This window comes from Salvelinus alpinus, chromosome 1 (genome assembly GCF_045679555.1).
Source record: "Salvelinus alpinus chromosome 1, SLU_Salpinus.1, whole genome shotgun sequence".
NCBI lineage: Eukaryota > Metazoa > Chordata > Actinopteri > Salmoniformes > Salmonidae > Salvelinus > Salvelinus alpinus.
Genome location: NC_092086.1, coordinates 98853277 through 98865620, shown reverse-complemented (window position 1 = coordinate 98865620; position 12344 = coordinate 98853277). Strand labels below are relative to the sequence as shown.

General features: G+C 42.1%; 1 protein-coding gene across 1 annotated transcript in view; it reads right to left on the bottom strand.

Annotated features, from left to right (window-relative positions):
* Positions 1-1366: 1366 nt before the first annotated feature.
* The window catches only part of LOC139536214 (polypeptide N-acetylgalactosaminyltransferase 9-like), a 31029-nt gene continuing 20051 nt past the window's right edge, over positions 1367-12344 (bottom strand). The window contains exons 7-10 of the mRNA XM_071336543.1: positions 11602-11787; positions 11249-11482; positions 9441-9608; positions 1367-9339 (exon numbers count right to left, since the gene is read on the bottom strand). Of these exons, the coding sequence (XP_071192644.1) occupies positions 9193-9339; positions 9441-9608; positions 11249-11482; positions 11602-11787 (735 nt within the window). The 3' untranslated portion in view covers positions 1367-9192. The remainder of the gene's footprint in view (positions 9340-9440; positions 9609-11248; positions 11483-11601; positions 11788-12344) is intronic.

The window sequence follows — 12344 nt, the reverse complement described above, 5'->3', positions numbered from 1 at the left end:
CTCTACACAAGATTAAAGCCCAGCTATCACCCTCTGTATCTCATGATACTCATGCTTTCATTAACATATCATTTTCGCTCTACCCTCGTTTTAAGGCATTGTAGAGATACAGATGCAGGAAATGTAAAACTTGTAGTGTATTTGAGGTTTAAAAAGGCTTCTAAGGTTTGTCATTTCCACTTCATTTTCCACTTAATTGTGCACGTAACATGTATCAACCCCTACAAAAATGTCCATTAATTATAATCCACATAATAATTCACATTTCATATTGATGCAGGATTTTTTCCTGCTGTAGCAAACTTGTTAAATTTACGATCCTATATCTGTAGAAAAACATTTTAAACCTGAAATAGTTTTTGCACAGGTTGCACATGCTCCATTTCAATGGTAGTGAATACCAAACAGCAAAAACCTGTCATGGCATAACCAGATTCTTCAGGGGAAATGAGCAGGTGGTACCAGGTATCTTCAATGTCAAGCATGAAATTGTGTATATAAATCAATTTATGCATATGGGTGGGTGCAGCTTTGTGTGGGTATGTGTGAATGCACTTGTGCCTCTGTATGGAGGCCTGCTCTTACTGTAAAGTTCAAATAACAAGAGGTGACTGTCACAAGTGGAAAGGCATGGCCTATCCAGCAACCATAAAGAGCCCTTTCACAATCTCAGCCCCTCTCCATCACACTCAAGTGCTAAAAGCAATTACAACAGCACTCTGTTTGATTGAGCTCTCTTTCGATAGCCTGTCAGTCACAATCAACCTTTCCATTTCTGACCCCACTTTTACTCCCCCGCATCACATTCAGACCTGTTCAGATTTGGACGCATGAGCAGCCCCTCTCATATAAAAAGATAAGACTTTGCCTTGTAGCACCATTCACTTAAATCAGTTAACTTTAAATGCAAAGTCTGGCCTGTATGTGCTGCATTTATGCCATTAGTACTTTCAGAGCTGTTGGTGATAGGTCTCGCTCGATATAGGACTCAGAGACCAAGACTTTTATGAAACAGACCCCAATAGTGATTAGAAATATTTAATTTGATAGCTCAGGACTGAATCTCCTCTGGTGTACAGATGGTGGAAAATGACAGTTGGCGTCATGAAACATCATCTGACATGACACATCTCATCATGCCTCCCCTGTGCTGGATCACAGAGTTAACAGAGCATATTCACATGCTGCCAGACTGAAACACTTACATCTAAAATATAATCAGAGAGCCTGGAAACTCAAGGTCAGTCATGTGCATAAATGAATGTGGAACCAGCTCTGGAGGTGGGAAACCAACACTTTTCATGATAAACAATAGTCTAAAATGTAGCTCTCATACAAAATCACTCGTCAAGAAGGAACACAAACATGTCATAAAAATGTTTAATCACTTTTCCTCTTGTCAGGCCGGTCGCTGACACAGGAGTCGCTACAGCATGATGGGACAAGGACATCCCAGCCAGCCAAACCCTCCCCTAACCCAGACGACGCTGGGCCAATTGTGCACTGCCTCATGGGTCTCCCTGTTGCGGCCGGCTGAGACACAGGTGGGTATCGAACCAGCATCTGTAGCAACATAGCTTGCAATGCAATGTCTTAGACTGCTGCACCACTCGGGAGGCACTTGATTGATTAATCTTATGCTACACAAAGATAAATAACATACATTTTCTAAACTAATCCAATCAGTTAGTTAGATTTATTGCACCCGATACTGAAATAGTTGTACGAGTTTAATGACGCACTATGCAGAAATCCTGGTTGCTAAAAATTCTAATAGTTTGCTTGATTTGAATTTATGTGAAAAAAACAAGCAAGTACAGTGTAAATAATCATTGTGCCATCTAAACCTCTGTGAAATATATGTTCCATAACCAAAAATATTGTATTTTCAGCTTTGAAGCTGGTGTACAAAACCAAAAGTAAAAGACGAGAAGCATAGAAATAGTGCACATAGAACAGATCTACCGCTTCTTAGATTTGCTTTCAATGAGAATGACATATCTATAACATACACTTCTATGGGAATTTGGTCGGGTAGCCCAAAAAGTTACATATTGCAGCTCTAAATGGTTTAGGTAGTCTTCTTATCAACTTTCCTAACCCTGACAGTCATTCTGAATGCAGGTTGAGGGTGAATAAAAATTCCAGTTGTTGGATATCCTAACTGGATTCTAATAGGCTGGATTCTAATAAGAATCACACATCACTTTGCAAGCCAGCATGATGTGACTTGCAGGCCTGATGTGGCCTGTAAACCAGGAGTTTCATAACACCACTGTATTATGGTAAAACTAGGCCATCAAAGTAAGGCCCTATGATATACAGTGAGCTCCAAAAGTATTGGGACACATTTTTTGTTGTTTTGGCTCTGTACTCCAGCACTTTGGATGATACATTGACTATGAGGTTAAAAGTGCAGACCGTCAGCTTTAATTTGAGGGTATTTTTATCCATATCTGGTGGACTGTTGAGAAATTACAGCACTTTTTGTACACAGTCCAAAAGTATTGTGACAAATTCAATTATGGTATTAAAGTAGTCAAAAGTTTAATATTTGGTATTATATTTATGCCTCTATAACTTTCTCATTCACCATTATTCACGACTCATTCAGGATTGTCCATAATCATGGTAGCATCCACATTAATGTAGAAATGTTTAGAAACACTCTATTCTTATTTACCAGTGTTGTGTTCGAGACAACCTAAAGTGAGATCGATTCAAGACCAAGACCGGAGCAAATCGAGTGCGAGTCAAGACCCAAACCGGAGGGGGGGGCGAGACCGAGTTGAGACCGGGAGAGGGCCAAGGGTTCCGAGACCAAGTCAAAACTGAGACCAGAGGGCCTCCCGGGTGGCGCAGTGGTCTAGAGCACTGCATTGCAGGGTTGGAGGCGCGCTGTGTTAAGAAGCAGTGCGGCTTGGTTGGGTTGTGCTTCGGAGGACGCATGGCTTTTGACCTTCGTCTCTCCCGAGCCCGTACGGGAGTTGTAGCGATGAGACAAGATAGTAATTACTAGGGATTGGATACCACGAAAATTGGGGAGAAAAGGGGAGAATTTTTTGTATTTTTTATTTAATTAAAATAAAAAAATAAAAAACTGAGACCAGAAAAATGCGAGTCCAATTCCAGACCATGATTTTAATTTTGAAATGTTTTTGTAATGGGAAGTAATAGTTGTACAATGTGATTGGGAAATGCTTAATGGTTGTGTTTTTGTATTCTTATGATTGGGACCTACTGGCTTATTATGGACTGCTTATTGAGACATATGTGACAGGGTCTACAGTCAATCACGGATTACAAAGGGAAAACCAGCCACGTTGAGGACATTAACGTCTTGCTCTCGGACAAGCTAAACACCTTCGCCCACTTTCAGGATCAAACAGTGCCACCAACACGGCCCACTTCGAAGGACTGTGGGCTCTCATTCTCCGTGGCCGAAGTAAGTAAAACATTTAAGCGCGTTAACCCTCGCAAGGCTGCCAGCCCAGACGGCTTCCCTAGCCGCGTCCTCAGAGCATGCGCAGACCAGCTGGCTGGAGTGTTATATTCAATCTCTCACTATCCCAGTCTGCTGTCTCCACTTGCTTCAAGATGTCCACCATTGTTCCTGTACACAAGAAAGCAAAGGTAACTGAACTAAATGACTATCGCCCTATAGCACTCACTTCAGTCATCATGAAGTGCTATGAGAGGCTAGTCAAGGATCATATCACCTCAACCTTACCTGACACCCTAGACCCACTTACATTTGCATACTGCCCCAATATGTCCACAAACGATGCAATCGCCATCGTACTGCACACTGCCTTATCCCATCTGGACAAGAGGAATACCTATGTAAGAATGCTGTTTATTGACAATAGCTCAGCCTTCAACACCATAGTGGCCTCCAAGCTCATCATTAAGCTCGGGGCCCTGGGTCTGAACCCCGCCCTGTGCAACTGGGTCCTGGACTTCCTGATGGGCCACCCCCAGGTGGTGAAGGTAGGAAACAACACCTCCACTACGCTGATCCTCAACACAGGGGCTCCACAACGGTGCGTGCTCAGCCCCCTCCTGTACTCCAAGCACGCCTCCAACACAATCATCAACTTTGCAGACGACACAACAGTAGTAGGCCTGATTACCAACAATGACGAGACAGCCTACAGCAAGGTGGTGAGGGCCCTGGCGGAGTGATGCCAGGAAAATAACCTCTCCCTCAACGTCAACAAAATAAAGGAGCTGATCGTGGACTTCAGGAGACAGCAGAGGGAGCACCCCCATATCCACATCGACGGGACCACATAGGAGAAGGTGAAAAGCTTCAAGTTCCACGGAGTACACATCACTGACTAACTGAAATGGTCCACCCACACAGACAGCGTGGTGAAGAAGGCGCAACAGCGCCTCTTCAACCTCAGGAGGCTGAAGAAATTCGGCTTGGCCACTAAGACCCTCACAAACTTTTACAGATGCACAACTGAAAGCATCCTGTATCACCAAGTGCACCACCCGCAACCGCAGGGTTCTCCAGAGGGTGGTGCGGTCTGCCCAAAACATAACCGGGGGCACACTTCCTGCCCTCAGGACACCTACAGCACCCAATGTCACAGGAAGGCCAAAAAGATCATAAAGGACATGGAATCACTGGTCACTTTAATAATGGAACACTAGTTACTTTAATAATGTTTACATACTGCTTTACTCATTGCATATGTATATACTGTATTCTACTGTATTTTAGTCAATGCCATTCCAACATTGCTCATCCTAATATTTATATATTTCTTAATTCCATTATTTTACTTTTATATTTGTGTGTATTGTTGTGAATTGTTAGCTACTACTGCGCTGTTGGAGCTAGGAACACAAGCATTTCGCTACACCCGCAATAACATCTGCTAAATATGTGTATGCCTACCCAGTAAAGGAAAGGAACCCTGTGTGAAAAATGATTTCCTTTTTTATGAGTTTTCCTATAGATATTTTAGATTTTCACTCTCAAAACCACACCTTTTTTTACAGAAAAATACAAAACTTTGGTCTAAGTCCACAACAATGCTTAAACCACATCAATCTGATTGGGTGGGCTTGTCAGGGCATGGCTCCCCAGTGGGCCTCTGTCCACCCAGGCCCATCCATGTCTACGCCCCTGATTCAAACAGCACATGATGACAATTGTGCATTGCAAATAGACTAGTAACCTGGTTTGCATACCCATTGTCACCTTAGTTAGCATTTACTGGTAGATATCATGAATTGAAATGTTTTTCCTACCCTACTGGCTACTGACGTATGCCTCCACTACACTACTTTGAAACGCATCAGTAGGGATTAGTGCTTCGAACACACTGACAGCGTCGTCATTGCATTTTGGTACACCAGAATGCTTTCGGTGTGATGCATAAATTGGATTTATCGAATGTATGCATCAAACTGTATGCGTAGATAGCTTGACAGAAATGGTAGCAGAAAGTGAATGTTGAACTTTTTACATATCCAGATGATGCTGCGTACTATTTTGCACAATGATGCTCTCGGTGTGTTCGAAGCATACCGCTTTGAACACACTGACAGCATCATTGCATTTTGGTACACCAGAATTACATTAATTTCCAATGAAACGCTGCGTTTGCCTTGTAGCATTGCGTTGCAGAGATAGTTGCAGTGTGTTTGGTGTGGTGCATATGTTGAATTTATCAAACATATGCGTCAAACTGTACGCGTAGACAGACAAGACAGAAAAGGTGAATGTTGAACTTTTGTTGGATATATATCCAGATGGTGCTGCGTACTATTTTGCGCAATGATGCTGTCGGTGTGTTCGAAGTGTAAGAAGTGAGTATAGGCAATGCTCAATGAAAAGAAAAGTGGGTGTACGGTTTGTACCTGCATATACCCTCCACTACACCACTGGCCCATTGGGTTTTACAAAAAGTGCACTCTCATACATGAGGGAGCTGGTATTACGGTTGCTGTCCTTTCAGAATCACAAACCTGTCACACACTTAAGGCCTATATGTTTGCCACTGTGCAAAAACGTCTATAATAGATATAAAGGCTGCTAAGATATTGTACAGTGGCTTGCGAAAAGTATTCACCACCTTGGCATTTTTCCTATTTTGTTGCCTTACAACCTGGAATTAAAATAGATTTTTGGGGGGTTTGTATCGATTGATTTACACAACATGCCTACCACTTTGAAGATGCTAAATATTTTTTATTGTGAAACAAACAAGAAATAACTTCAGTGTGCATAACTATTCACCCAAAAGTCAATACTTTGTAGAGCCACCTTTTGCAGCAATTACAGCTGCAACTCTCTTGGGGTATGTCTCAAAAAGCTTGGCACATCTAGCCACTGGGATTTCTTCCCATTCGTCAAGGCAAAACTGTTCCAGCTCCTTCAAGTTGGATGGGTTCCCCTGTTGTACAGCAATCTTTAAGTCATACCACAGATTCTCAATTGGATTGAGGTCTGAGCTTTGACTAGGCTATTCCAAGACATTTAAATGTTTCTCCTTAAACCACTCGAGTGTTGCTTTATCAGTATGCTTAGGGTTATTATCCTGCTGGAAGGTGAACCTCTGTCCCAGTCTCAAATCTCTGGGAGACTGAAACAAGTTTCCCTCAAGAATTTCCCTCTATTTAGCGGCATCCATCATTCCTTCAATTCTGACCAGTTTCCCAATCACTGCCGATGGTGTTCTTGGGGTGATGAGAGGTGTTGGGTTTGCAACAGACATAGTGTTTTCCTTGATGGCCAAAAAGCAAAAATTTTGTCTCATTTGACCAGAGTACCTTCTTCCATATGTTTGTGGAAAATCCCACATGCCTTTTGGCGAACACCAAACGTGTTTGCTTATTTCTTTCTTTAAGCAATGGCTTTTTTCTGGTTACTCTTCCATAAAGCCCAGCTCTGTGGAGTGTACGGCTTATAGTGTCCTATGGACAGATACTCCAATCTCCGCTGTGGAGCTTTGCAGCTCCTTCAGGGTTATCTTTGGTCTCTTTGTTGCCTCTCTGATTAATGCCCTTCTTGCCTGGTCTGTGAGTTTTGGTGGGCGGCCCTTTCTTGTCAGGTTTGTTGTGGTGCCATATTCTTTCCATTTTTTAATAATGGATTTAATATTGCTCCGTGGGATGTTCAAAGTTTCTGATATTTTTTTATAACCCAGCCCTGATCTGTACTTCTCCACAACTTTGTCCCTGACCAGTTTGGAGAGCTCCTTGGTCTTCATGGTGCCACTTGCTTAGTGGTGTTGCAGACTCTGGGGCCTTTCAGAACAGGTGTATATATACTGAGATCATGTGACAGATCCTGTGACACTTAGATTGCACACAGGTGGACTTTAAATAATTATGTGACTTCTGAAGGTAATTAGTTGCACCAGATCTGATTTAGAGGCTTCATTGCAAAGGGGGTGAATACACATGCACACACCAGTTTTCCGTTTTTTAATTTAAAAAAATATTTTTGCCACAAGTAATTCTTTTTCATTTCACTTCACCAATTTGGACTATTTTGTGTATGTCCATTACATGAAATCCAAATAAAAATCCATTCAAATTACAGGTTGTAATGCAACAAAATAGGAAAAACGCCAAGAGACGAATACTTTGCAAGGCACTGTATTAGTGTTTCAAGAAAGAAGTGTATATATTTGGCCTGGCAAAGCGGTTTTATGCGCTGACTGAATGGAAGCTTTTTAATCCGCTGGTCTCGGCTGGCCTCGGGAAGAAATTAGGAGTCCTCACTGTCCAAGACCGAGTCAAGACCGAGTACAAATGTATCCGACACCGAGACAAGACTGAGACACTCAATATGTGGTCCGGAAACCGGACTGTCTTGAGTACTACAACACCACTCTTATTTACAATAAAATTATTCAAAATGACACAATACACTATTTACCATTATTTTCTATTGGGCACAAAATCATCTGAAACACAACCAAAACAAACAGCAAATGCATCCAAATATCATAAAATTAAAGCTGACAGTGTGCACTTTAACCTCATAGTCATTGTATCATTTCAAATCCAAAGTGCTGGAGTACGGAGACAAAATAACAACATATTTGCCACTGTCCCAATACTTTTGGAGCTCACTGTATGTATTGTATTGTCATAGAGTCCAATTTTAAGGATTGCATTTGCCTAGGTACTCACTTGGTGAAAGCCACATGCCTTTAAAATGAAAGAATTCAATACCCTAACAAATCACTAACAAATACAGTCATGGGTAGTAACTCTACAATTCACTCAAATAAATATGCAAATTAGGCTTTACACCAAACAGTGTTAAAACCCGAAAATGATATACTGTAACAATTGTTAATTTCTTACACGGAGAAAGTGTGACAGCATCAGCACTAAGCAAAGGGAGTCCAGTTTACTGTAAATCTGGGCTCTCTAACCCTGTTCCTGGAGAGCTACCCTCCTGTAGGTTTTCGCTCCAACCCCAGTTGTAAATTACCTGATTCATCTTATCAACCAGCTAATTATTAGAATCAGGTGCACCAGATTAGGGTTGTCGCAAAAATCGAGAGGCCGGTAGCTGTCCAGGAACAGCGCTGGAGAGCCCTGCTCTAAACCAAGTGTTATGTTTTACACTGTAGGTGTTGCTTATTTTTCTACAATAGAGCTATGCAAACACCACAATCAAGTTCATTTGAACACTTTAAGAGTTGAATGGGGAGCACTGCAACAGTGTTAAATCTTTAACACTTTCAAACGTGTTAATTGAACACCAGTTCAGTGGGACTCATATGTTCACTGAAAATAGTGTAAATTTTACATTTCAGAGTTAAATGTACACCATTGATTTTGCTGTGCAGGTTTGTGAAGAGATGCCAGTTCGTTTATACTAAATCCTTCAGTATCACAGACCACAAATCTCATTGTCTAAGACAATCTCTGTAGTGGATATGGTACATTCTATAGTTCTTCGTAGGGATATGTGTCCTCCATACTTTGTGATGACTTGGTCTTGAGGTGCTTGAGATGTTGAAGGTTGGTGTTGAGATGCTTTTGAAATTCCTTGACCTTTCTAGGGACAGACAACAGAGTCTATAGCCTCAATTCAAAGGAACACAATCTTTGTGAAGAGGATAGTACAAGTGCTACAGGGGTCCCATGTCCCTTTGTAGACATCAGCTGGCCTGTACATGGTGTACCTCCTTTTCGAGTGTGAGACCGCCCTCAGTGTCGTGGAGGTTTGATCCAGTTCCTAATAGTCCACCTCTGACCAGAGCACCTCTGGACCACTAGGCGCAGGCCGAAGCTGGCCTCTCTAGACATCTCTACTTCCAAACAACGACCAGTGTCTCTGCTGATTATTGGGCCATTCTATAGAGGGAAGAGGAACAAGCTGTGATTATTATTGCAGTATTAACAACCAATATAGATTTGGCAGGCAGGATTCCTCCACAATCCATTACATTTTTTACCTGAGTAAAGTCCCAAAGCCTCTGTGATGAGCGTGACATTCCCTCACATTTATTTAGACTTGGCGTCCGCCCTCGTCCCTCATCCACCAGACACTTGGTGTTGGGCAGGAACGTAGTGGAGCCCAGGGGACCAAGCTGCAGAAGCCCCGCTGAGGTGTAACGGGCCAGCTAAAAAAATCACGTCAATGCCAGGTAAACGTCAATATAAAAGGTTTTTTTCACAAATTCTTCCTATGCAAGCACCCATATAGTCGTTGGACACTACAAAACGTTTCTAATACATCTGTACATAAAAATGGTACATGTTATTGTGTACAGAATACTTGAGCTGTCTCATGAGAAAGATCTTTCTTGACGCATTGAGTACAAACAAAGGTAAGTAATAGTGCCTCTTGAATGTTTTGCTGCGTAATTGGCTGAAATAATAGCTAATGATAATGTATCCTTGGTATCACAGGGATGTGTGCATGTATCAACACCATATGTATTTGGACAGTAAAGCAAAATTATACTACAGCATCTTGGATTTGATTTGAATCTGAGCCTCGACACAATCCTGTCTCGGAGCTCTATGGACAATTCCTTCAACCCCATGGCTTGGTTTTTGCTTTGACATGCACTGTTAACTGTGGGACCTTATATAGACAGGTGTGTGCCTTTTCAAATCATGTCTAATTAATTGAATTTACCACAGGTTGACTCCAATCAAGTTGTAGAAACATCTCAGGGATGATCCATGGAAACAGGATGCACCTGAGCTCAATTTCGAGTCTCATAACAGATCCTCATAGCAGGATTCCTTGTTTCCCCACAAGCCATGACATTTTCGAGTTTTACCTGAGTAAAGTCCCAACGCCTCTGTGATGAGCGTGACACTCCATCACAGACTTGGCGTTCGCCCTCCTCCCTCATCCACCAGACAGGGTCTGAATACTTATGTAAATAAGGTATTTCCGTTTTTTGCAAACATTTCTAAAAACCTGTTTTCACTTTGTCAATATGCGGTATTGTGTGTAGATTGATGGGGTGGGGGGGGGTATTTAATACATTTTAGAATAAGGCTGTAATGTAACAATGTGGAAAAAGTCAAGGGGTCTGAATACTTTCCGAATGCACTGTATATATGGCGTTGACTGTATGTTCCATGCAGGTGAAAGCTCAATTGTTTATGAGTTTAATGGACCACACATACCTTTGTTTGAGTGAATGTTTGATAAATGACACCCGGTGATCCTATCTGCCGAGTTAATTTCACACAACTCCTAATATTTAATTTCATAAGCCAAAAGTTAGCTTCAATCCATTCACAGTGAAGGGCACAGATGATTACAAAAGCCAAGGTTTAATTATTCATAGTGAACAACACTCAGGAAACTAGATGCCAGAGAGGATGGTGGAGCCCATCACAGGTGCTGCTGCACTATTCTGAGTAGAGGGATAGCCTAACCTTACAGTGTATAATTGGTTTGTGTCAAGCATATTAATTTGGAATTCACAGAAATACCATGCAAGCTAGATAACATCACAAACAACCACTGTGAGATGAACAATGGAAGGGCTTGAAAGCAAAAGTGCAGGTATGGAGGATGTATTGTGGTTTTGTGTGAGGGGGCAGGGGGGCAGGGGGGCAGGGTGTATGGGGAAGTGATTTATGTTCTCTAATGTAAGCGCTTGTGTAAGAGAAAGCCAGAAGATCATATTTCCCCCAGCTATATTTAAACAGGAAAAATCCTGGGATATACCCTACCTGTGTCACAGTAAAAAAAAAAAAACGGAATTTATAGTTAAACAGCATAAGATCCCCTGACCTGAGATGTCATGCCGTGGCACGGGTAGAGAATTGGACTGTTGTCATGATCTGGTCCTTGGTCTAAGCAATAGCCACTGGCCTTGCTGTTCCGCATCTCGCCGTAGGTGATGGTGTCGTTGTACACTCGCATCTCTGGATACACATTCTGCAAATACCACTGGAAACTGCGACATTGCAATTTCTTCCTCAAGGCGATTCTCTCAGAAACATCTCCAAAATCAACCCCAGGGTTCTGATTTGTTAGAAAACAATTCACAGGACCAAAAACAATGACCAATTAAGATCAGAAGTTAGTAGATGCAATTGAGCTGTAAAATATTGTTCCCCTTTAGGGAACTACACTAGACTCACATTGATGGGGATATTCCAGGCCATGTATACATGGGATTTGTAGTCATCCATCCATACCTCGGCTGCCCTCAAGGCATTGCGCTTGGCATAGTAATCAATGTCGTTGTTGTAGGGTTTCTTGGTGCGTTCAATGTGTGCCACCCGAGCACAAGGTAAAACCTCCATACTCCCTCCGCACTGCCATACCTAAGCAATAACATAGACAGTTCAAGAAAGAAAAAGAAAGAAAGAAAGACCAAAGCCTGCCCTGAGCACAAGTGCAATATAGTTTTGTATTCTAAAAATGAATCTTGTTGAGAGAGTTGCAGAGGCAATTGCCCACAGGCACATGGAGAGCTGTTAAAAATCAGCAATTGTCTAGTTGTTGAATTGCTTGGACATTTTTCAGACAAAGGGTCACTTCATTGTGTGTATTATTATACTGTGCTGGTGGTGTTGCCAGAGAGTTGGTATTTAGAGTACCTCTCCATACTCTAGTGCTGTGAGCACAGCACAGAGAGTTGGTTTTAGAGTACATCTCCATACTCCAGCGCTGTGAGCACAGCACAGAGAGTTGGTTTTAGAGTACCTCTCCATACTCTAGTGCTGTGAGCACAGCACAGAGAGTTGGTTTTAGAGTACCTCTCCATACTCTAGTGCTGTGAGCACAGCACAGAGAGTTGGTTTTAGAGTACCTCTCCATACTCTAGTGCTGTGAGCACAGCACAGAGAGTTGGTTTTAGAGTACCTCTCCATACTCCAGC